Source organism: Populus nigra, chromosome 11, assembly GCF_951802175.1.
Source record: "Populus nigra chromosome 11, ddPopNigr1.1, whole genome shotgun sequence".
In the NCBI taxonomy this organism is placed as follows: domain Eukaryota; kingdom Viridiplantae; phylum Streptophyta; class Magnoliopsida; order Malpighiales; family Salicaceae; genus Populus; species Populus nigra.
In genome coordinates, this window is record NC_084862.1 from 2073946 (window position 1) to 2100083 (window position 26138).

At 35.7% G+C, this 26138-nt stretch overlaps 2 protein-coding genes across 17 annotated transcripts in view; one reads left to right on the forward strand and one right to left on the reverse strand.

Annotated features, from left to right (window-relative positions):
- LOC133667900 (uncharacterized) overlaps positions 1 to 26138 on the forward strand; it is a 167869-nt gene that overhangs the window by 13581 nt on the left and 128150 nt on the right. The gene's annotated exons all lie outside the window — the stretch shown is intronic.
- The window catches only part of LOC133667891 (disease resistance protein RPV1-like), an 81690-nt gene that overhangs the window by 5421 nt on the left and 50131 nt on the right, over positions 1 to 26138 (reverse strand). Inside the window, exon 1 of one of the 3 annotated variants that reach the window (XM_062087591.1) lies at positions 8110 to 8615. The exons of the other annotated variants lie outside the window; for them this stretch is intronic. Coding sequence (XP_061943575.1) covers positions 8110 to 8558 — 449 coding nt within the window. The 5' untranslated portion in view covers positions 8559 to 8615. Of the gene's footprint in view, positions 1 to 8109; positions 8616 to 26138 lie in introns of those variants that run through there. 3 annotated transcript variants of the gene reach the window in all.

The following is a 26138-nucleotide window of genomic DNA, read 5'->3' on the forward strand; positions in this document are numbered from 1 at the left end:
GAAATTCCCCAGTTACAAAGTGATGTGATAGGAAAAGGCATTTATACATTGTTTTGTTTTTATGGTATTGACAATGTTTTTATAAATTTTAATTTTTTAAAAAATTAAAATTTTTAGTTTTTTTATTATTTTAATTTACTGATATAAAAATAATTTTTAAAAATAAAAAAAATATATATATATATTCTTGTTTATCATATCACAGCTGTGATAGATACCTTTTTTTAATATTTCAAATGTATTAGCTATTCACTTGGGGCGGAGTAGCAGATCTTCTCTTTAACTTTTTTATTATATATTTTTTAAAAACACTAAACACTTCTGTCCCACATCGATCATTCTTTAGTCTTTTAATTTTTACTTCAAATTCTTTTATAATTTTCCTGGAAATTACGAATTTCTTGTCTTTGTTCTTTAAGGAACGGTTGCTTTTGATAATGGTCATATCAAAACCTGTCAGAGCACTTTTTAGAAATATACTGTGTTTTATAAAAAAATTAAATTTTTAATTAAATTTAATGTTTTTAAATTATTTTAATATACTAAAATTAAAAATAATTATTTAAAAAATAAAAATAATATTTTAATACATTATAATTTCCCTAGCAGCCCAAGGGAGCTGCCATGCACATGGAAGGAAAGGCGCTTTTATATTTGCCTATAAATAATATTTTTATAAATTTTGATTTTTTTTTATTTTTTTTCTGAGATTTGTTTTTCAATTTGTTTTAATATATTAGTGTCAAAAATAATTCTTTAAAATAAAAAATACATTATTTTAATATATTTTTAAATAAAAAACACTTTAAAAAACAATTATTACCATACTCGTAAACATCTTCTATATCTTTAGTCCAAGTATTTGCCTTGTGGGAAAGTTTTTTGCTTTCATATTATATTATAATGGTTATGATGATTTAATTAAAAAGAACTTGTTAGAGAGCTTGTTTGATATTGTACTAGTAATTATTTTTAAAATTATTTTTTTATTATAAATGCATCAAAATAATATTTTTTAATTTTTAAAATTTATTTTTGATATCATAACATCAAAATAATATAATTAAAATATAAAAAATTTAATTTAAAGTAAACAAAAAAAATAAACAAAATTCAAATTCAAGTAATTTCTCTCAGCATTACGGAGGTTGCACATTGTTAGCTTCCTGGAAATTTTCCATGCAGAAAAGGCTTCAAGTCTTGTTATTTGTGATGCGGTAGGAAAAGGCATTTAGGCTTTTGTTTGTCTTTGCTATGTAAACAATGTTTTAATAAATTTTGAAATTATTTTATATTTTATTTTAGATTAATTTATTTTAGGTTTTTTTTGTTTGTTTTGATGTTTTGGTGTTAAAAATAATTCTTTAAAAGTAAAAAAAAAAACATTATCTTAATATATTTTCAAGCAAAATATTTTTTAAAATCAACTTCTACTACACTCATAAACACCCTTTATATCTTCAATTCAAGTGTTTGCACATGCCAAAGACTTTTTTGCATTCACATTATTGTATAATGGTTATAATTATTTGATTGAGAAGAACTTGTTAGAGAATTTATTTGGTATTGAGGTAATAATTGTTATTCAAGATAATTTTCACTTGAAAATACATTAAAATAATATATATTTTTTATTTTTTAAAATGTATTTTTAATATCAATACATTAAAATAATAGAAAAAATTAATTAAAAATAAAAAAATCAAATCCATGTATTTTCTCAGACGTTAGAGAGGGTGCACATCTACTTGGAAATTTCATGTGGACAGAAAGGCTTCATGTCTTGTTATTTGTTTTTTCTTTTTGTGATTTGGTAGGAAGGCCATCGAGTCTTCCATACAAGTGTTTGCCCCGAACTAGTATGGTGCGTGTAATAAAAAAAAAGTGTTTGCGCGGACTTTGTTGACTTCCAATTATATTATAGTGATTATAATGATTTCATTGGGAAAAACTTGTTACTCTGCCCCAATAATATGAATTTAAAAAAAAACAAATTGATACAGTTAGAGAAATATATAATATGGTTTAATTTTATTTTAAAAAAAAACATAGTTTTAAAAAAACTGCTATTTGAAACTAAGATTTTAATATAAAAGCTATTCAAAATCACAATAGTGATTCTGTTTACTGCTTCAGGCAACACAATTGGCGTGCAGCCATGTAATTATAATTACTTCTTTTTACATGCTTCCTTCCACCTCATTACACACAATCTATCCAAATTAGATGACATATACTTGCAATACCGCGGGCTTGTGGTATATTTGTGTATTGGATTTGTGAATATATATATATATATATATATATATATATATATATATATATATATATATATATATAGTCCTGTTTCCAAAAAAAAAACTACAAAGCTAAATTTTTAACTAGATTAATATTTAAAAAATAAAATAAATAAAAATTTTTTTATAAAAAATCTTAATAAAAAAACCAAAAGAAAACAAAAACCATGCAGAGAAACACTGTAGCAATCTATAGTGTTTCATGAAAAAATTTACAGTTGTAATTTTCAACTAGCTCAATATTAAAAATAATAAAATCGATGAAGATAATTTTGAAAAACATCATAACAAAAAAAAATCATATTGGGAAACATTATAACAATTCACAATGTTTTAAATAAAAAAATTACGAAGCTAAATTCTCAATCAGCTTAATATGAAAAAAAAAATCGACAAAGACAATTCTGGACAAAAAACAAAAAAAATCATAAAAAAACCATGTGGGGAAACATTGTAGCAATTCACAGTATTTTAAAGAAAAAAATCACAAAGCTAAATTTTCAACTAGCTCCATATTAAAAAAATAAAATCAACAAAAAAAATTCTGAAAAAAAAACAAAAAAATGAAAAAGAAGAAGAAGAAGAAGGCAATTTTGGAAAAAAAAAAGAGCAAAATAATTGGAAAAAAAAACATGTGGATGAAGTTAAAGTTGAATTCTCAACCAACTCAATATAAAAAAAAATTAACAAAGATAATTTTGAAAAAAAAACATGTGAGAAAACACTGTAACAAAATAAAAATCATGTGGGGAAACATTGTAACAATCCACAGTGTTATATAAAAAAAAACAACGAAGCAAAATCGACAAAAACCATTTTGAAAAAAAAAGAAAAAAATTCATAAAAAAAGGAAAAAAATCCATATAGGGAAACATTGTAATAATTCATAATGTTTTAAAGAAAAAAACTACAAAACTAAATTTTCAACCAGTTCAATATTTAAAAAAAATCAACACAGATAATTTTTTTAAAAAACACAAAATTAAAAAAGAATAAAAAAAAATAAGAAGATAATCTTAGGAAAAAAAAGAAAAATATATGTAAAGCAAAAAAAAACGAAAAAAAATGTTGGAAAAAAAAAGAAAGACAAAAAAAAACAAACAAATAAAAAAAATAAAAAAATAAAAAGCATATGGCGTGGAAAAAGCTAGTAATTTCATCATGCTTTTTAGAGAATTAGTTAATAAATCGGCAGATGCCTTTTCCTTTTTGCTTTTATATATATTTATTTATTGTGAAGAAGAAGAAGTCGTCTTGAAGGAGAGAGGAAGGGACGGGTGATGGGGCCAATCCTCTTCTTCATATTGACGGGGACGCCGACTTGACCTTAAGTACTCTTCCTGGCTAGTGCTTGGGCAGCGTGTTCGGGAAGCTGAGTTTGGAAATTACGTGTTTCTCATGTTGACGAGAAAAAGAAGAAGAAGAAGAAAAAGAAACAGTAAAATAATTATTTTTTATCATTTAATTAGTTATTGAATTTTTTTATAAGATTCATTTATTATTATCATTGTTGTAATTATTCAAAACAAAATAATTTTTAAACATTTTAAAAGTACAAAAAAATAATTTAAATATTCTTAAAACAAAGTTCTTAAAACTAATATCTATGAGTGTTTTGGTCTTTTGAACATTTTTATAACAGAAATAACTATATTACTCTTGAAAAAAATAAAATAAAGAAGTCGTCTTGACCTCGACTCTTCCTGGCAAGTGCTAGGGGCCCAGTGTGTTTGGGAAGCTAAGTTGCCTTGACATTACGCAATTATGTATTTCTTGTCCTAACGGTGGCTTTCGATAATTAATGGTCATAATGATTAGAGACAAATTAATTTTTAACCGTTTTAGAAGCACTGAGGAATGTTTCAAATATTCTTTAAAGTAAAATTTTAAAAACTAGGATTCATGGGTGTTTCGGTAAAATAATTAAAGTAAAATTTTTAGTTATAATCAAAGTGAATTAGAGGCATTTGCATCTTAAAAGCATCCATGTTTTTTCAGACAGCACATGTGACATTTCTCCGCAGACCAACACCACTATTTACGACTGTATTAAAGCATAACGACGTCATTTTTTTATGGTTAGACACGTGTGCATGACTGCGTAATAGTTTGCCTCCAACAATTATTGCTGTAATTAGAAGAAACATATATTATCATCATTGTTGGCTTCCTGGGAATTTCCCATGTACAAAAGGCTTCATGTCTCGTTAATTATCAAAACAAGACAAAAGAATGACGGGCAATAATTCTCCGTGTGAAGAAGAAGAACAAGTCGTCTGGAAGGATAGAGGAAGGGAACGGGGATGGGCCAATCCTCTTCTTCATGCTCCTGCAATAATTGCTATATTCATGGGGACGATGACTTAAACTGTTTGGAAGTATAATTATAATTTTTTTTGAAATGTTTTTATTTTAAAATAAATTAAAATGATATTTTTTTAATTTTTTTAAAAATCATCACATCAAAACGATCCCAAATATATAAAAAATATTAATTTTTAATAAAAAAATTAAATTTTTTAAAAACATAATTTTCACTACGTTTCAAACAGTGTCGGCAGATGCAGATGCCTTTTCTTTTTTCCTTTTTTATCGGCATATACCTTTTCCTTTGAGATGCCTTTTCCCTTTTCCTTTACATATATAAAGGAAAAAAGAAACAAGTAATTTCAAGGAAGACTTAAGGTCAAGTCGTCGTCCCCATCAATATGACTATTATTGCCCGAGCATCAAGAAAAGGATTGGCCCATGCTTTGGCAACTTGATAGAATGTTTTTGAATTTTGACCTATTTTCATGATGTGAGCTTGCATCTCATTTCTGGCCTCCATCCAACCTTATGCGGAAAAACGAAAGAGGAAAGAAATACTCCTTCTTAAAACCTTGATCCAGTGACCTTAGTTTGGACTAGATTTAAATTAAAATAGATGAAAATTAACCCACAAAACTACTATAACTAAGAACTATGAACATATTTTTGAGACTTTAACTGATGACAGAATGAACTATGAACCATCAGTGCTATCAATGGTCATATTAAACTACATATACATAAGAAAATAAAATTACAAATGCATTATCCCACAAAGTTTAAGTCTCGAGTAACAAAGTTATCTACACATACCATGCATTGATGATGTGAGAACCTGAAAATAAACCCAATAAGCCTTCAAAGTCCAGGTCTTTAAAATTAGAAAAAAAAAAATCTTCATGCGAACTGAGCATATGAAAATAATAAGAGTAGGGTGAGAAGAAGAGGGAACCTGTTAAGGGGTCGTAGAAACCAACAACTTGAAGGTGTTTGCCATCTCTTAGAGTATGACTATCAGCAGCAACTATTATGTAAAATGCCCTGTTTTTGCATCCCAGACCTGCTAAACGAATCTTCACCGCCATTTTCTCTATTAAAATAAATATTTTAGTATTGGGTTGTGACTGATTTTAAAAGCTTTTTTATTATCATATAGAACCAATGATATAAATTTATGTTTTCCATATTTTTTTTCTTTTCCTTTTCGTTGCTTTCCTCACATTCTTCTTGCCAACCAAGCTTGAACTTGATTTCAGAGTGGGAGAAGACCTTATAATTTACAATTTATTGCCATAATTGGCCTCAGCCAGATATACTCTTATTTGTTATAGTGCTTTGGTCAATGGTTCTTTCACACACATACATAGATGTTGATTTCTAAGCTGATAATGGTCAAAACAAACTTCATACTTTTCTGATATTGTGCAAGTACTCAGATTCTTTAATGTATTCCATAAAAATGGCGTGCATTCGACCATTAAGCTAGATCCCCTTTGTCTACTTTGCATGTGTCCTGGGGAAAGTTTTATGTCATTGTTAAATTTAGTTTAGTGAACCTTAAGTTTCTCTAATTATTGGTTTCTCACACTCCACCAAACTATTTATCGGCGGGTTGCTTCTTACAATGGCCCTGAAGATGTGAGTATAACCTACCCCAGAAGTCTTTTGTCTTTCATGTATTTATGGTGTAATTGGCACAATTTGGTAAATCATAATGAAACCAGGTCTGAAACCAAGTCTATATTTATCGTTCCGCATTAGTTTTCCAGGAAACTTAGATTTTACATGAACAATGCTAAATGCCATTTCTAGCATGTTATGAGAAGTAGTTATGAGACACTCATCAATAAGCGTGCTTCTATCGAAAATCACAAGCTGACAATAAAAGCCATCTAATATTCTTGTAGCTTGGTTTTGCTCAAATCTTCTAAAGAAATGTGCTATATCAAGAAATATGGATTGTTATTCTTGATCCAACCCATTATAACTAATTCTTTACGCGTTTTCGATTCGAGGGTTCTGAGCTAGTTTATTCAATGCACTGCACCATTCTTCAGTGCTTTTACCATAGAGAGAGGAACCCAAATCTATAAGAGCCAACGGATTGCCTTGTACATGACTTACAATCTTTTCTATCAATTCTCTATGATCAATTGTGGGGTTGCAATTCTTCAAGGCTTTCGAGCTAAAGAGTTGAAGAGATTCTTCATGGTTCAACCCCTCAGCCTCGTATATTTCGTCTACTACATTCTTAAGCACTTGGTTGTCCCCACTTGTTATGATAACTTTACTGCCCCGATCAAATGAACTGTGTCGTCCATCAAGCAAATCTGTCCATCCTTCCAAAGGCATTGAATCATCCACATCATCAAGAACAATAAAAACCTTTTTACGACGAAGTCTCTCCCTCACAAAAGAATCTCGAAAACTCAAGATGCCCATGCTCATAATTTCTTGGCCAAGCAGCTGTGAAATAAATCTTCTTTGCAAATCAGCCATGGAACCTGTTTCTAATTCTTGCCTAAAGTTCGCAAAAAAGATTCCTTCAAATCGAGAACGAACCTTGTTGCACATAGCTTGAGCAATAGTTGTCTTACCGATACCACCCATTCCCCGTATCCCTACAATGAGAACATCTGGAGATTCCATTTTTAACAAAGACTCAACTTTGTTAACACGAACATCAATTCCAAATAGAGCCGTAGTGTGACTTGAAGACATGGCTTGCAATTTGTTCGAAACATCTCCAACGATTTTCTCAATAAATTCAGACTCCAGCCTGACAAACAAGAAGAACACACCTAATTGTTAGTCAAAATGGACAGGACAAGAAGAAACATATAAACATACTCACTCCTTTAGTAGCTACATCTATACATAGTAGACACGTACGAGTAATTGAGTATCATTATTGGCAATGGATAGTGCTAATGTAACACATGAATCATAAACCTGGACAAGATTCTCTTACTTGGCCTCTCCAGAGAATGCATTTGAGTTCAGAAATATGCAGCAGCTGCCTACTTATCTCAAGCTACAGTTAATCAATCCTTGAAATTGGAAACTACTGTATATCTAAGAAAATCAATGAAATGCAAATGCATAAGATGTTTTCTCAAATCATCATATCATAGAATTATTTCAATTAAAAAAATTTAAGTTGTTAGGAGAAAATCTCAAAAAATATAATTTATATAATTTTTTAATGCATCATGATCTTTTTCACCTCAAATAAATAGACTATTAATGACCCGATTTCAAGTGAAACAATCGAAGAAAACATTGATTGTCCTAATAAAATTTAACATAAGGATTCCTAAGTATCTTCTTTCTGTCTCCTAAAACTTAAGATATGTACAAGTGTTTCGCTATAATGTTTTCAAAATCAAATAAAATAAATACGGATTCAAAGAGCTCATCATTGTCAATAATTTTAAATTAAATTTCAAATACTCAACAAAAGAACGAATATTTTCTCATGGGATATATTTCAAGAGCTTACTCAGAATTCCCTAAGGTCCATCCAGATAGAGTGGCTGTATCCGTCAAAGCGTCTCTGAAGCTCTGCACTTTGTCCATCGTCAAAGCTTTCTTCTTTATAAGTCTAGCAAACGCATCCCCAAACCTCCCTGTTTGATTTCTTACATGGGATGGATCCACCTGGTAGAATACCGGAATAACTATCTGTCCATTATTTTTTCTACGCTCAAAAATCTTTGCAAGCTCCTCCAAGCACCATTTGGAAGATGCATAGTTTTCAGAAAAAACAATCACAGAAAGCTTGGCCTCTTCAATTGTTCTCAGAAGAGATGCCGAGATCTCATCTCCTCTCACAAGCTGATAATCTATGAAAGTTAGGATTTGTTTCCGGTTCAAAGCGGCATAGAGGTGGCTGGTAAAATCAAAACGAGTGTCTTCTCCTCTGAAACTAAGGAAGACATCATATTTCATTCCTTGCGGCTGGGCGGTCGTTAAGGTGGAAGGAGTAGATGGCGATGGAGATATATGATGGTTTCGTATGATGAATCTCCAGATATAAACAAACAAATAGAGAGAAACAAGAAAAACACCGCAGTTGTTTTGTGGAGATACAGTCGAAGAAACAAGAGTAAGACTCTGGTAACAGGGTAAGTATGTAGGGATAGAACAGAAGCAACTCAAAGAAAAAAGATGTTGACTTCCTGGAAATTTCCGGTCTTGTTCATTATTTATATGTGATATGGTAGGAAAGGGCATCAAGTCTTCGACCCCAATAAAGACACGCAACAATCAAGTCTTCGACCCCAATAAACCAGTCTTAGCCGGGTTCGGTTAAAATCTGGACCGTAAAACCCATCAAAAACTTTTTTTATGAACCAAAAAATAAAACATCAAATCCACCACACCCTAATTTTCAACAAGTGAAAAATATTGGTTAAACGATCCCAATTGTATAACAACGTGAAAAACATTAAATCAATTAGGAGGGGCAAGAACAAAACTGAAGGTTGAGATAGTATAGGCGTTACCTGAGACTTTTAAAAGTAAAAAATTTTTTTTAAAATTTTTTTAAAATTTATTATTTATAACATATATGTTTTAATCATATAAATTGTTTTTAAAACCTTTTTATATACAATATTAAAATCCTAATTAATTTCTTTTTAATTTTTTTAATTAACTTAAATTAACCAATATAACTCGAGACACTGTTTTTAGTCAAATATACCCCTGAATTGGATTCCATAACTATGGGATAGACTGCTACTTAGATTGGCTAGAAACAATTGAACTCTTATACATGATAAGACCCATGAAAAGTGTTGAAAAGTACTGAAAACTACTACTTAGACAACTTGCTATGTCTTTTAATCAAAATTAAAATTAATAAAAAAAACTAACAGCTTAGTCATTTATTGTACATTAAAGATACATATAATTTGGATTAAAATAATAAAGTAATTATTTTACACCTCTAAAATAAAATTATTTAATTAGTCATTAAAAACAATACATGCAGTCTTTTCATGTGATCTATTATCATTGTCATATTAAATAAAAACAAATCAGTTTTTAAACATTTTAGAAACAAAGTATAATAATTTAAATATTCTTAAAAGTAAAATTTTTCAAACTAGGATCCATGGGTATTTCAATCTTTTAATTTTTGATAGTATAGTGAAATTACTACATTGTTCTTAAAAGCAAAAAAATTAAAATTGATATTCAGGGTTTTTTTTTTGTTGTATCTTCACCATGGCTTTTTAGTTATAATCAATGTAAAGTAAGGACAATTTAGTTATAATTATGCCTTGAAATTCGTGATTTGTTTCGGTTTTTTTTTCTGTGAGGTTATTCCAATCTCATATCTCAAATCACGAGTTAATCAAGTTAACCCGGATTGACTTGGTTTTTTTTTCAGTTTTGTCTTTAATCATTTAGTTTGTTTGAAAGTTAGTTTCCATTATTTTATTCAATTTGTTTTATATGAAGTTATCTCTGTCTCATAACTAAGTTATGAATTTGACATGTTGACTCGAGTTAGGATTTTTTATTCTTTTTTAAAATTAATTTTTTTTAGTTTGTCCTACAATGTTTGATTTTCTGGTAATTGAACTTCATTTTTTTTTAATGAGGTTATCTCGTTCTCTTTCAATTTTTACTTTGTTATCAAATAAAATCGTTGACACTTGTCGCAACCGACATCTCGGCGGCCCTAAAAATAATTCTTGATTTATGGAAAAAGAACAGATTTCTGGCATCTTGTTTTTTTGGGGGGAAATGTCTTGTTTTAGGAGTCGCCACCTAGTATTATGGTCACTAGAAACCCTAACTGGTCAACAGAGATTCTATGGTTCAGGACTGGTTACGTAAAAGGGAGATATTATCACCCCTTAAACGTTCTGCCTAAGGCAAACTGCATTGTTTTTTTTTGTTTTTGTCTTAAATTGCTAAAAATTTTATTGGTTTACGTTCTGATGATTTATTCACAATATTCCAGACTCTGGCGTCAGTGAATATTCGACCACGGATAATTCCAACTCTGGCGTTGGTAACTATTACGTAGTCATAAAATAAATTTAGATTAATATTTTTTATTCCTGACTCTAACGCTAGTAAATAAACAAATAAACTAAATTCATTTTATTACGCGTTCACATATTTTTTATATAGTTAAATAATAATAATAAAAAAAACTTAAATCAGTATTTTCGTTCCCGACTCTGGCGTCAGTGAATGAATCAATAAAAATAAAATAAGAAAATAAATAAATAAATTTTATTTTTTCATACATGCACATATATTTTTTTGCTAAATAAAATAAAATATAATAAAAAAAATAATATAAATTTAAACCAGTATTTATTCCCGACTCTGGCGTTGGTGAATAAACTAGTAAATTTATATTATTTTTATTCATGCATACACATATTTTTTATTTTTATTATTTTATTATTTTATTATTTTTTTTCTATTTTTTTCTATTTTTTATGTTTATGTTTTTGAGGCTGGGCGAGACCCAGCCAGCCCAGCCTGGTCACTGGCCCAAGCCAGTGACCCGGCTGGGCCACATGAGGTACGCGTGATCCAAATCACGTGTGCCTGGACTTTGTTAATTAATTCAAAACAAGCGGCGAAAACGAATTAACAAAACGCAAGGGAAAACAGAGTAGACTTACCTGATTCTTTTGCAGGGAATTTGCGCGAGGTTGCCGAAGATGACGCTTCTGTTTTCGAATTGCCTCTTACTCCTTATGCTTGTATCTCACGTTGTATTCCTTTCCTGGGTCTTCTGTTTCGTCTGCTCTCGTCTGAAAAACTATTCAAGTGCTCTGTTTTTTAAACTCTCTCTACTCTCTCCCGGTTTGTTTCTGTTTTTGTTGTTTTAAGGCCGATATTGGTAAGGGAAGGGTTCACTTCTGGTATGGGGTTCTAAAAAACACACTTAAAAATTCGGCTGGTATCTTTAGGTTTCTCTCTTCTGGTTTCGTTCGTCCTCTCTCTCTCCCTCTTCTGTTTTTTTCTAACCCCTTGCTCTTAGGTGCTGCTCGGTTTATATAGGGCTCAGCGGGTTGATAACGGTCGGTAGGCCAACGGTCGGCCATCATCAAGGTGCTCATAACTGAAGCCAACGGACGACGATTACTGCTGCAACGCACCTCCCTCCATTCCTGCAGAAACGGTCACTGGTTTAAAGGAGAAGAAGATGAACAACGTCCCTTTCAAAACGACACCATTTGGAGATAAAAGGTGGTATTTTACGTTTTGACCCCTGCAGTTTCAAAAGTCTCGTAATTAAGCCCCTGGTTTAAACTGTAATTGGCCCTGCATTTCGATACCTTTTACAAGTTAGTCCTTGGACTTTAATTTTGCAATTTTGACCCCCAATTAACCCCAAACTTTGCTATTTATTCAATTAAGTCCATGATTTCATTAATTTAATTAAATTCAAGTCCAATTAAATCTCAAAACTTATCAATTATCCAATTAAACCCTTGATTGGATTAATTAAATTAATTTCAAGCTTAATTAAGTCTCAGAACTTATCAATTCTCCAATTAAACCCTTGATTGGATTAATTAAATTAATTTCAAGCTTAATTAAGTCTCAAAACTTATCAATTCTCCAATTAAACCCTTAATTGGATTAATTAAATTAATTCCAAGCTTAATTAGATTAATTCCAAAGTTTAATTAAACCCCAAAACTTCCAATCATTTTGCCCTTAACCCAAATTTTAATTCATTCTTCATTTACTTGTTTTTCCGACATTATTATTTTTTTCATCATTCATTTTTTGTTAGTAAGTAAAATAATAATAATAATTAAAATAAAATAGTCAAAAATTGGGTTATGACAACACTTTTCAAGAATATATAGAGGGAATATTTTCATAATATTAGCAAATGTTTTTTTTTATTAATCTTCTGTGACTTTTTTTTTATTGTTGATTTTTTTAATTATATTATTAAATTAATCGAGATTATTGAAAGCATTTACAATGTTGTCAAGTCAAAAACCATTAGTCCTTATGCATGTTTTTCTGTCGTATAAATGCTATAGATAGAACCCAATTTTCATTCCTGTTGTTCTCAAGCGGTATAATTCAGAAAGGGCATTAGTATTACATCTAACTTATGTCCTTAAAATATCTCTCTCTCTCTCTCTCTCTCTCTAAAAAAAGTCTTTACCTTGCTTGAATGGGAAGTTGCAATGTATTAATCAATTTCAATATTCTTTTGTTTCACTCCATAGATTGCTGGGCTGTATTGTTGTGTAAATGGCTTGCAGAGAAACAAGTTAAATGCACGAATACTAGATGATACCATGGTTCATTCCAGGACTAATCATATAATTTAGATAGAGAAGATAGTAGAATTTTGCAGAATTAAACCTTGTGACCTGCATTATAAGAAAATTTGCACTGCCAGGTGAGTCTATTGTTAATCCGGAACCACAACCTATTGTATCATATTGCTAATTGTTTGTTTGCATTTTTATGTGACAGAGACCATACTTGGTCCAAGGTGGCTTCCAGTCTTGGGTGAAACAAGGTATCCAAGCCAAGGAGCTCAAACCTGAGACCGTGCTAACCATACTTAATGAGGTAAGGTTATTGCATGACTTGCATATTCTCTTAACTAGTATAAATTTCTAGAAATACAAAATTCTATTTGCCGAAAGCCATCAATCAACTCAAAGTATACGTGTGGCAAATGCCAAGCTGTAGATTGTACAATACTATATTCAGCTAGCTCAGATAAACCTAGAGAGTTGATTAATTTGACATTTATTTCAGAAACACATGAAAAGAGTGAAATTTCTTTGCTGGGTGCACAATGGTGCCCAATGGATACTATCAAAATGGTATCCACACAGCACAGAACAACATGCACACAAAGGCATATGAGATGTGTTGGTGGGAGGAACCACTGGTGGTGGCTTTGAAACACTCAGAGGGGATAAAACACAAGGTTTTATTACAAGAACAAAAGCTTACAAAACACAAAAAGCTTACAAATACACACCCTCTCTTTCTCTCTAGTGTTTCTCTCTATTCTCTCTACTCTCCCACACATAATAGCATAAGCTCAGCTTGCTATTTATACACGAATTCAAAACAAGAAAATTCAACCTTCAAGTGTGAAGGCGGCTGTGGACGGTGGTGTGAAGGCGGCTGGCGGCTGCGGATGGTGGCTGGCGGCTGGTCGGTGGCAGCTGGTGGTTGCCTTCCTTGACCATCTAGATTGAGTTTAATATTCAACAAATCTCCCCTTTAAACTCAATCGAGGGATGTCATGCCAAGCATGAACACTTCTCCTTTCAATGCCTTCTCTTTGCTTGTAGCCTTTATCCACTAATTTGGCTTTCGTCTTGTAGACCCTTTTGACACCTATTGCTTTTTTGTTTTCTGGTAGATAAGTCAGCTTCCAGGTATCATTCTTCTCAATGGCATGTATTTCTTCATCCATTGCTTTAATCCATTTCTCTTCTGTGACAGCTTCATTGAAGCTAAGTGGGTCATTATCTGCAAAGAAACAAAATAGAGTTGTATCTTCGATGACTTGCGTGGCATCGTACAACTCGTCAAGATTTCTCATCCTTCTTGGTCCTTCTGACGATGAGGATGTTGCTGGTGGTGTTGATGATGATGCTCCTGGTGTGTTCCTCCTGTTGAATACAGGGAATCTGTGTACCGGACTTTGTGGTTCGGCTGCTGGCACAATTGGTTCTTCGACAAGTACTGTTGGTACTTCTTCACCTTCAAGGATCAAATCAATGTTGATCCATTTGGTTGCTTCTTTATTATCATTCCATTCCCAAGATTTATCTTCTTCAAAGATAACATCTCTACTCATAATCACCTTCTTCGTGATGGGATTATACAGCTTGTATCCCATCCTTCTTTCACCATATTCGACAAAGATGCATTTCTCGCTTTTATCATCAAGCTTTCTCCTTCTTGCATCTGGGATCTTTGCATATGCCACACAACCAAAGACTCGTAGATGAGTAACACTTGGTTTGTGACCACTCCATGCTTCTTCTGGAATGACTCCTTGCAAACTTCTGGTTGGGCAGCGATTCAGTAGATACACTGCACATGATACAGCTTCAGCCCAGTATTGCTTGGGCAACTTCTTTGCTTTGAGCAGACTTCTTGCCATGTCAAGAATCGTGCGATTCTTCCTTTCAGCTACACCATTCAGCTGTGGTGTATAAGCTGGTGTTGTCTGATGTCTGATGCCTTGTTGTGTACAATAGGCTTCAAAGTCATTTGCTGTATATTCTCCACCTTGATCAGATCTCACGGTTCTGATCATGTAGCCACTTTGCTTCTCCACAATTGCTTTAAAATCTTTAAAACAATTGAATACTTCTGACTTCCTCTTCAGAAAGTATATCCACGTCTTTCTACTAAAATCATCAATAAAAGTGAGGAAGTACCTATTCTGTCCAGTCGACATAGGTGTAATTGGGCCACACACATCTGTGTGCACTAACTCCAGTGGCCTCTTTGCTCTCCAGTTGACTTCTTTGGCAAAACTGGATCTGTGATGTTTGCTGAGGACACAACTCTCACAGACTTCATCTGGATGATCAATGTGAGGCAAACCTTTGACCATCTTCTTGCTTGCTAGCATCTTCAGACTTGTGAAATTCAGATGTCCAAGCCTCAGGTGCCAAAGCCATTCTTCACTGTTGGTGATGGCACTCAAACACCTTGCTGCATCATACTGGATGTTCAAAGGAAACATCCTATTCTTGGACATTTTCACATAGGCCATTAATCTCCAATTGTTGTCTCTAATTGTCAGATGACAATTCTTCGAGTAAAAAGTATATCCTCTCTCCAAAAGTTGACCTAAGCTGATCAGGTTCTGCTTTATGGCTGGGACATAATAGACATTGGCGATGTAGCTGGAATCGTCGTTCTTCATCTTGATTGGGATGCTGCCTTTACCTTTGAATGGAACCTTTGTGGTATCTCCAAAAGTAACTAGACCTTGCTTGGTCTCATCTAGATCACCAAATAACTCTCGGTAGCCGCACATGTGATTGCTGGCTCCAGTATCTAGATACCATATATTTTCCTGTTTCTCACTAAGTTCTTGTTGGACAAGAAATGCAGCTTCTTCTCTGTCATCCTTCTCTGCATAGTTGGCTTGCTCACATATCTCCAACGGAGCTTTCCTTTGACATTCAGTGCTATAGTGCCCAAATTGATTGCACCTATAACACTGGATATTTCTCTTATCACGGTTATTGTAACCGCCTCCTCTTCCTCTAGGAGTGAATGCTTGTTGTCTTTGGCCTCCTCTGGTGGTATTTCTGCCACCTCTTCCTCTGAAGCTGGTATTCCAAGAACCTCTTCCTTGGAATCTCTGGAATCCTCCTCTGGATTGTTGACTTCCTGCTTGAGTGGTATATCCACTTGTTGAAGTCTCCCCTTGCTCATATCTGTCCTTGAGAGACAACTTTGCTTGTAAGGCATGCTCGATGGCCTTATCTCCATTTCGCTTTACAATCTTCTGCTCATGAGCTTGCAAAGAACTCATAAGTTCATCCACTGTCAACTTGTCCACTTCTTTGGACTCTTCAATAGCGACAACAACAAAATCAAATTTTGGATCTAGGGATCTCAAAATTTTCTCAGTAATTCGAGAATCGACGATGGCTTCTCCATTTCTCCTCATCTGATTGACTATCACCATAATCCTTGTGTGATAATCAGAAATAGATTCCGAGGACTTCATTTGCAATAACTCAAATTCACCTCGCAAAGATTGAAGACGAATCTTCTTGATTCTGTCAGCACCTTTGTACTTTTGTTGGAGAGCCTCCCATATGTCTTTTGATGTTTCAGCGGAAGCTATGATCTCGAATGTATCTTCATCAAGACCTTGGTAGATGATGGTCTTTGCTTTGTTGTCCTTCTTTCTGTTGACTTTCAGGGCTTGCTTTTGTGCCTCTTGTAAAGCATCTTCTTCTTCTTTGGACTCTGGTTCATCATAACCATAGTGTACAATCTCCAAACACTCTTGTGAACCAAGGAATGCCTTTAATCTGATGCACCAACTATCATAGTTGTCTTTGGTCAGCTTCGGGATGAGTGTTTGTGTACTTTCTATAGTCATTTTGCTCTTTTAATGACTATATCTCCTTATGGGAGTTGAATTTGGCAAAACGGACACTGTAGATCGATCCGGAATGGTCGAAATAGTCGGGAACCGGTCTGACTTTGTAGAAATCGGGTCATAAAATGGGTGAACCGGTCCAAAAACCAATTCTGGGCGTCGGGCGGTTCGCTGGGTTGAACCGGGAATATTCTGTGGAATGTTCTATCGGCTCGGCTCCGGCTAATAGCGGCTCGGCTTAACAGCTCGGCTTGAAAAGGGAATATTCTCGGGAATATTCTTCGACTCGGCTGGAGGCTTGGCTTGCGGCTCGGCGCGGCGCGGCTTAAACGGCTCAAATATGGCGCGCGTGTGGCTCAGTCGTCGTCTACCTCGGGACGCGTGGGATGCGCGTGGGCAAACAGTGCCGAATATTCAGGTGGCGCGTGTGGCTCACCCCGGTGTCCGATTGAGCTGAGTTTTGCGTCAGTGAGTTCGTATGGATGAGCTCTACACGGTGGAATGATCAAAACTTGTTTTGGACAACTTTGAAAATTCGGCTATCCCAAAAAATACTTCTGTTTTCTGACGAACGGGGCTCTGATACCAATTGTTGGTGGGAGGAACCACTGGTGGTGGCTTTGAAACACTCAGAGGGGATAAAACACAAGGTTTTATTACAAGAACAAAAGCTTACAAAACACAAAAAGCTTACAAATACACACCCTCTCTTTCTCTCTAGTGTTTCTCTCTATTCTCTCTAATCTCCCACACATAATAGCATAAGCTCAGCTTGCTATTTATACACGAATTCAAAACAAGAAAATTCAACCTTCAAGTGTGAAGGCGGCTGTGGACGGTGGTGTGAAGGCGGCTGGCGGCTGCGGCTGGTGGCTGGCGGCTGGTCTGTCATAGCTGGTGGCTGGCTGGTCAGTGGCAGCTGGTGGTTGCCTTCCTTGACCATCTAGATTGAGTTTAATATTCAACAAATCTCCCCTTTAAACTCAATCGAGGGATGTCATGCCAAGCATGAACACTTCTCCTTTCAATGCCTTCTCTCTACTTGTAGCCTTTATCCACTAATTTGGCTTTCGTCTTCTAGACCCTTTTGACACCTATTGCTTTCTTGTTTTCTGGTGGATGAGTCGGCTTCCAGGTATCATTCTTCTTAATGGCATGTATTTCTTCATCCATTGCTTTAATCCATTTCTCGAAGCTTAATGGGTCACTATCTACAAAGAAACAAAACAAATTTGTATCTTCCATTACTTGAGTGGCATCGTACAGTTCTTCAAGATTTCTCATCCTTCTTGGTCCTTCTGACGATGAGGATGTTGCTGGTGGTGTTGATGATGATGCTCCTGGTGTGTTCCTCCTGTTGAATACAGGGAATCTGTGTACCGGACTTTGTGGTTCGGCTGCTGGCACAATTGGTTCTTCGACAAGTACTGTTGGTACTTCTTCACCTTCAAGGATCAAATCAATGTTAATCCATTTGCCTGCTTCTTTATCATCATTCCATTCCCAAGATTTATCTTCTTCAAAGATAACATCTCTACTCATAATCACCTTCTTCGTGATGGGATTATACAGCTTGTATCCCATCCTTCTTTCACCATATCCGACAAAGATGCATTTCTCGCTTTTATCATCAAGCTTTCTTCTTCTTGCATCTGGGATCTTTGCATATGCCACAAAACCAAAGACTCGTAGATGAGTAACACTTGGTTTGTGACCACTCCATGCTTCTTCTGGAATGACTCCTTGCAAACTTCTGGTTGGGCAGCGATTCAGTAGATACACTGCACATGATACAGTTTCAACCCAGTATTGCTTGGGCAACTTCTTTGCTTTGAGCAGACTTCTTGCCATGTCAAGAATCGTGCGATTCTTCCTTTCAGCTACACTATTCAGTTGTGGTGTATACGCAGGTGTTGTCTGATGTCTGATGCCTTGTTGTGTACAATAGGCTTCAAAGTCATTTGCTGTATATTCTCCACCTTGATCAGATCTCACGGTTCTGATCATGTAGCCACTTTGCTTCTCCACAATTGCTTTAAAATCTTTAAAACAATTGAATACTTCTGACTTCCTCTTTAGAAAGTATATCTACGTCTTTCTGCTAAAATCATCAATAAACGTGAGGAAGTACCTATTTTGTCCAGTCGACATAGGCGTTATTGGGCCACACACATCTGTGTGCACTAACTCCAGTGGCCTCTTTGCTCTCCAGTTGACTTCTTTGGCAAAACTGGATCTGTGATGTTTGCTGAGGACACAACTCTCACAGACTTCATCTGGATGATCAATGTGGGGCAAACCTTTGACCATCTTCTTGCTTGCTAGCATCTTCAGACTTGTGAAATTCAGATGTCCAAGCCTCAGGTGCCAGAGCCATTCTTCACTGTTGGTGATGGCACTCAAACACTTTGCTGCATCATACTGGATGTTCAAAGGAAACATCCTATTCTTGGACATTTTCACATAGGCCATTAATCTCCCATTGTTGTCTCTAATTGTCAGATGACAATTCTTCGAGTAAAAAGTATAACCTCTCTCCATAAGTTGACCTAAGCTGATCAGGTTCTGCTTTATGGCTGGGACATAATAGACATTGGCGATGTAGCTGGAATCGCCGTTCTTCAACTTGATTGGGATGCTGCCTTTACCTTTGAATGGAACCTTTGAGGTATCTCCAAAAGTAACTAGACCTTGCTTGGTCTCATCTAGATCACCAAATAACTCTCGGTAGCCACACATGTGATTGCTGGCTCCAGTATCTAGATACCATATATTTTCCTGTTTCTCGCCAAGTTCTTGTTGGACAAGAAATGCAGCTTCTTCTCTATCATCCTTCTTGTTGCTACCCAATTTTTGACCCATGTTTTAATAAATTTTCAGAAAAAATCCAAAAATAGCGAAAAGCATTGAAAACCCAAAAAATACATTTTTTAATACATTTGCATCGTTTTTAGCTTTTTCAGCGTCGTCTAAAAAGAATTTAAATTTTCAAAGGTCTTTCGAACGCGTTCAACTTTTAACGCGTTAATTTTAAAATCATTGATTTTCCTCATTGAGTCGACGTTGATATTTGCTCGCTTTCAAAAATACAAAAAAAATAAGAAAAATCAAAATTTACAAAAAAAAAGAGGAAAAGAGAAGGAAAGGAAAAGTTGAGGGACTAGTTTGAAAACCTAGCAAAATTTTTCCTATAAATACCATGCTATACTGAATTTTCAAAAAGGGGGGGGCAATTTTGACAAGTAAAAAGGGAAAGAAAAACCCTAAACCTATCTCTTTCACACCCAGCCGCCAGCCTTCTCCGACCCCTACCCCTGTTTTGATTTTTTTTTCTCTCTTCTTCCCTCTCAGCCGTCCCCTCAATCTTCAACCCTACAGCCCCCACATTTTGCTTTCCTTTGGACAGAATCCGGGAGGTAAACCTTCACCCCCGGCCAATTTCATCTTCTCCACTCAACCTCCACACCGTTCCCCATCTTCTTTTCCTTTTCCAGCCAACAACACATAGCCAAGGACCCCCCTTTGCCGTTTCAGCTCCACCAGACCTCTCCACCCTCACAGCAGACCACCACAACTTCTACCCACAAACCAGCCACAAGCCTCACGTCTGCCCCTGACATCTCCTCCCTACGTTTCCTTCTCTTCCCCAAATCAGTTCTTCCCTCTCAACACAGAACAGCCTTTCCCTCATCAACAACCGCCTTCAGCATTTCCTTCCTTCAGCAGCCCACAGGCGGCTCCCCCTCACAGATCGTCTCCTCAGACCCACGGTCTCCCTCACCGGCCAGCAGCAGTCCTTCTTCCTCCACCAGCAGACCCCACGGACGACAGCAACAAGGCCAACCACCGCTGCCACCAACAGGAGCGATGACCACCGACGCGCCACCAACCCCGACAGCTTCTCTTCCGATCTTCAACCATCCAGATGGCAACAAGCAACGGCGGCGTTGGCCCCAGATGAAGAAGGGAAGAGTAGAAAATCAAGAGGAAGAAGGGAGGCCGAGACAGATCTAAAAAAAAAGGAGAACCGGAAACTGTTTGTGTTGATTGGGTTGCTTTGCAGGTGATTGGGAGATGCACCGCCGGTACGGACGGGAAGAGAAGAAGGAGACGATCCCGATCCAGCAGCTTGCTGGTCTTCGCCGGCGGCGGCGCGTGGGTCCACGCGCAGCCGCTGTTCAGACGGCACCAAGGCTGTGCAGCACTGTTCCCGATGATTTCTTTGTGTTTTTGTTGTAACTTTCAGATGATGTGTATATTTAGATATTATTATATTTGATTTATTTTGAATTTTTGTTATCTGTTTTACATGTAAAAATGGTGTATGTAAAAAAAAAAAACAAAAAAAAAGAAAAGGAAAGGAAAAGAAAAAGAAAATATAATGAAAGTGTATAGGTGTGTTTGTATTTGTTTCATGGATGTTTTATTTTTATTTCAGATAAAATTGTAAAGATTAAAGAAGAATTTAATATTTTGATTGGATCACGGTTAAGATTTATTAACTTACATGTAAGTTGTATTTCTAATATCCGATGAAAAGACAATTATTAAAACTTCTTTGACACGTCAAAGCCACGAAGCAGCTTACCTCAGGTAGGGTGCGTTAGGAGTGCTAATACCTTTCCTAACCACAACCAGTCTCTTACCTGCGAATCTCTGACATGACCAGTACATCCGGTTTCCTAGTAGCCTTGAATAAATTACTAGGTGGCGACTCCAACGAACCAATCAAACGCAATAACAACGATAAAATCGCCAGCCGACGCCGCGCGTGGATTTTCTGACGTGCGACAGAATGGCGACTCCACTGGGGAAGGTATTGTTTCTAACAATATTGGACTAAGCTTTGTGTAATTGATGTGTTTAAGTTTTTGCATTTTTATCTTGTTTTATTTTTGTCTTATCCATGCATTTTTAGAATTGTTTCATGCATCACCTGTATTTATTTTTGAAAGCACACACAAGCTTCTAAGTTAGGTGGTGAATTAGCGATCTGCCCTATGACTATTGGTCAGGGTTCAGATGCGTGAAAAACCGAACTCATATCTGAGTGCCTGCTTGGTAATGGTGGGTAGACGTACCTTAACTATTCCTTGCAACGCCCCCATACTGTCTTTACGAAGAACGTCACTGGGCAGATATGAGACCCTTTGGAGACCAGGTAGAGAACCTACCCATGTTCACATAGTGAATAGAACCTGTCCTTAGGTTGTATGTGCTATTTTTATTTGCATCAGGGCAAACCCTTCTTGAAGCATCTTGAACTCAAGACTTGTGGGTGACCCAATGGCCGTCACTCAGAAAATTTTTATTGTAGAGTTTGGGCAAGAATCAAGATTCCTGTTTCATCATACAAGAGTTACGACCATATGTCACCCCTCGAAGGGCAAGTTCTTCATATAGATTACATGTTCATACATTTATCATGCATGTACTGGGAGGAAAAATAGGTTCCCCTATCCAAGCTGTGCTACACGCGATTGAAGATGGAAGCAAAGAAAGATATCAAATAGAGGCTCATTATCAAAATGAAGTTGAGAGCATCAAAGGGGAAGTAGCTAGGCTCAGATCTGCCTGAACAAGTGTTAAGCGTCAAATTGAAATCTGCACAGTCTTCCGTGGGAACAATGCTTGTCCAGTCCAATTAAAGCTGCACCTCTCCTTTTCACTAATGAACAACGCCAACAATGCCTTCAGTCATCAGCTAATGACAACCTCTGTTCTTGTTCAGTTGTACTGTTAATTGTTCATCGCCTCCACATCTTCCAATGACACCAAATAACTGCTAGCCTTCTGTGCATGGTGCATTAGCCTTCTTTGATGTTACCCCAACTGTTATCTCAATTCCAGTTCAGCGGCACAAGATGCAAAAAAAAAAAAAAAAAAAAAAAAAAAAAACAAAAAAAAACCATGATTTGACCCTGAACTTCTACGTTGCAGAGCTCTTTGTAGAGATTTGTTTGTGGATCTGCCAGTGGGGAACGCAAGAGGGGGTGTAGTGGTTTCATATGCTTTAAAACTTTCTCTCACCAGTGGCACCAGCAAAACATTGTAGTAGGCAGAAGAGTGAGGCCTGGTCTGAAAATGTTAGCAGTCATCAAACTTCAATGTGGCAGAGCTCTCTCTACAAAAATCCGTTTATGGCTCTGCAAGTTGGGAATGCAAGAGGGGATTTATTAGTTGCATATGCTATAAAAATCTATCATCAGTTTCAGCACAAAGACACTGTGGTAGGTTGAAGAGCCAAATCTGGTTTGAAAAAACATGACTAGACACTGAACTTCTACATGGCAGAGCTCTCTCTATAGAGATTTGTTTGGGGATATGCTAGTGGGAAATGCAAGAGGGGATGCAGTACTTTCATACGCTATAAAAATTTGTCTCATCAGTTTCAGCACTGAAACACTGGAGTAGGCCGAAGAGTCAGACCTAGTCTGAAAACATGAGCAGTCGTCGAACTTTGACATGGCAGAGCTCTCTTCACAAAAACCTATTTGTGGCTCTGCAAGTGGGGAATCCAAGAGAGGATGTAGTAGTTTCAAACGATATGAAAAGTTACCCCACCAGTTTCAGTATCGAAACACTATAGTAGGCAGAAAAGCCAGACTTGAGCTAGAAAACAGGAGCAAATATAGAACTTCACCGTGGCAGAGCTCCCTCTACAGAAATCTGTTTATGAATCTGCAAATGGGAAATTCAAGAATGAATATAGTAGTTTTAGATCCTCTATGATTTTCCTCCTTACAGTGTCAGTATTAAAATGCAAAAGTAGAGAGAAGAGACATGCCTAGACTGAAAAACATGAAGAAGACTGAAACTTCAACAGAGCAGAGCTCCCTCTACAGGTGTCTGTTTGATGCACCGTCAGTGAGGGATCGAAGAGGAGACAAAGGAGTTTCAGATTCGTCAGTTTCTTCTCCAATAAAAACAATGCATCATTTCACACATTGACAGTGATAGCGCTGCATGATTCTATGCGCTGACAAGATTACCTAGCTGTTGGAAGGTTTCCAACAATCCACAAACGACCACAACAACATGGGGAGATTGACATGATGTTGTGAAGATTGTTGAAAGAATTGAACGAGCCATGAAGAAGTGAAAGATTGAAGGTTCTGCCATGAATTCCAGAACAATGAAGAGAGATGAATAAGAAGATAACTTTGAAGGCGGACAACCTTATTCATGTGGTTTAGCCAGGTCTCACTGTAGCATCCACTGCTCAAGTACTTTTGTCAGGATTGATTTCCCTTTGCCATTTGAGTTTATTTACCAGCATCTGCCAGATTCCAGACTTTTGCCTGACTCTGACAAATCTCATGCAACCACCGTTTTCTAGGTGGTATAATCCAGACAAGAGATGTGATGTCATGGTGGGATCCTCGACCATTTCAATTGAACAGTGGCAAGAATTTCAAGAATCAAGTCTAGAAGTTGGTAAGTAAGAGACAAGTAGAGTTTGTGAAGGAGGTTTGTCGTTGGTTATATTGTCACAGAACATTCTCAGAATGACAAGAGATTGAAATTGCTCGGCGAAACACAGATATTGCCAGAATAGTTGATCCAAGAAGGGCGTTGAACTGTCAATCATGTTGTTATGGAATTTTTGCCATTTTGTTTCGGGATCACATCCCACCCTTCAACGAAACATGTCTTTTCATTGTCTCTTTGTTGTTATGAAATCATGAGATGCTTCTTTCAAAGGGTATTTTGACAAAATATGTTGATCAAACTCCAACATGCAAAGTTTAATCATGAACATTAAAAGTGTTTTGATTGCAGAAATGACTTGATGCTTGAAAATGACATGAGGTGACCAAACAATTTTGAACTCATACCTCCTGAAACTAAACCACACATCATATAGCTAGTTTTAGCAGTATGCATAATGACATGTAGTGGATTCAATAGTTATGGACTCGTGAATCATGATTCTTACAAGTCCAAATCATTACACTGGACGAGGTCAAAATTTATCGGTTCTAACCGACCTTGCTTGAAATGAGAAAAGGCCATCTTTGTTATCCCTTCACTTTCTAAAGATTATATCCCTTGCAGTCCCATTTTGAGCCTGATAAAATATTTTCTTTCAAAAAGAAACCTTGACTAGGATCACACCCCACACTGGGGGCAATGAGAGATATGTTATTAGGAAGGATGAAGACACTGATAGAATCAATGATAAAAGAAAGGCTTAGAATAAAAGCCCAATGATTGAGAAAGGGAAGACAAGAAAAGCCATAGATTGAGGGCCATCCAAGAAAACTTTGAGGAAGGTTAGGTAAAAGCAAAAAAAGTGAAAATGAAGGAGAATGCCTATCAATTCTAATAGGGGCAAAAGGGGTTTCAATTGAAGAAAGACACAACAAATGTCAAAAGTCAACACAAAAAATCAAGTTTCATGTCTTTTGGTGTGTCTAGGATAAAGCCTTTAGTGTCTTCCAAAGGATTAGATTGATTATTCATCAAAGAAAAGTTGGATTAGCACTATGACTTATGTTAAGAGAAGTCTGATCTTTGATATTAACAAGGTTATATGTCACTTTCTCCACAAAGACAACAATAGAAAAGGAGTTGATGAATAGTGGATGTTGATCCTAGGTCTTTAAAACCCTCAAACACCTTTTGAGCCTGTGAATTTCCTTTCTTTCATAGCCATGAACCATAGCCTGCATTACGTGCTTTTAAAAGCCCTTTTTGATCAAGTAAGCAATTTGAACTGATAAATGGCGCTCTCAAAACTTGAAGAGCCTTTCCATAAGAGTCGTGGCTTCATGGATTAAGCTACTTGTTATTATGCATGCTAATAAAATTGGTGCTAAAAAAAGAAAACAATCTTTCTTGATGAATCCTCAAGTTTTGACTTGAGCCTTTTGTTTCTTGAAATTCACAGAAGGTCACCTCATCATAGACCATCAAAAGATATACCGGAAATCAGAGTCTAAAATGGATACAAAGAACCATGAAAAAAAAAAAACATTTTAGTCTTACAACGGGTCAATTTCTGTTTTCAAAATACATGACAATCAAAGGACTGTATATTTCGAATAACGTGTGTTGGATCTTTGAAAAAAAGCTTGATTTTCAAAAGGTCTTTTCAAAAAAGGACATCTCTGATTTCATTTCAACAAACTAGACTTTGAATATGACATGATCTTTGAAGTATGAGAGTTGATTCCAGAATAGAAAGATTGTCAAACAAGAAGAATATCGATCGAGTTTGCAAAATCCTTAACAAGAATGACGTCAACACTTCTTGACACTCCTTGAAAAGTTGACCACCTAGGGGCAATACAGTGGACCCTGAGAAGGAAAAACAAGCAGTATTCAGATCAGCTATGAGGCAATGAAAGATGATTAAATGATGAATCAATGCACTGAGGACAATGGTGTTTAAAGAAAGCTAATCAGCA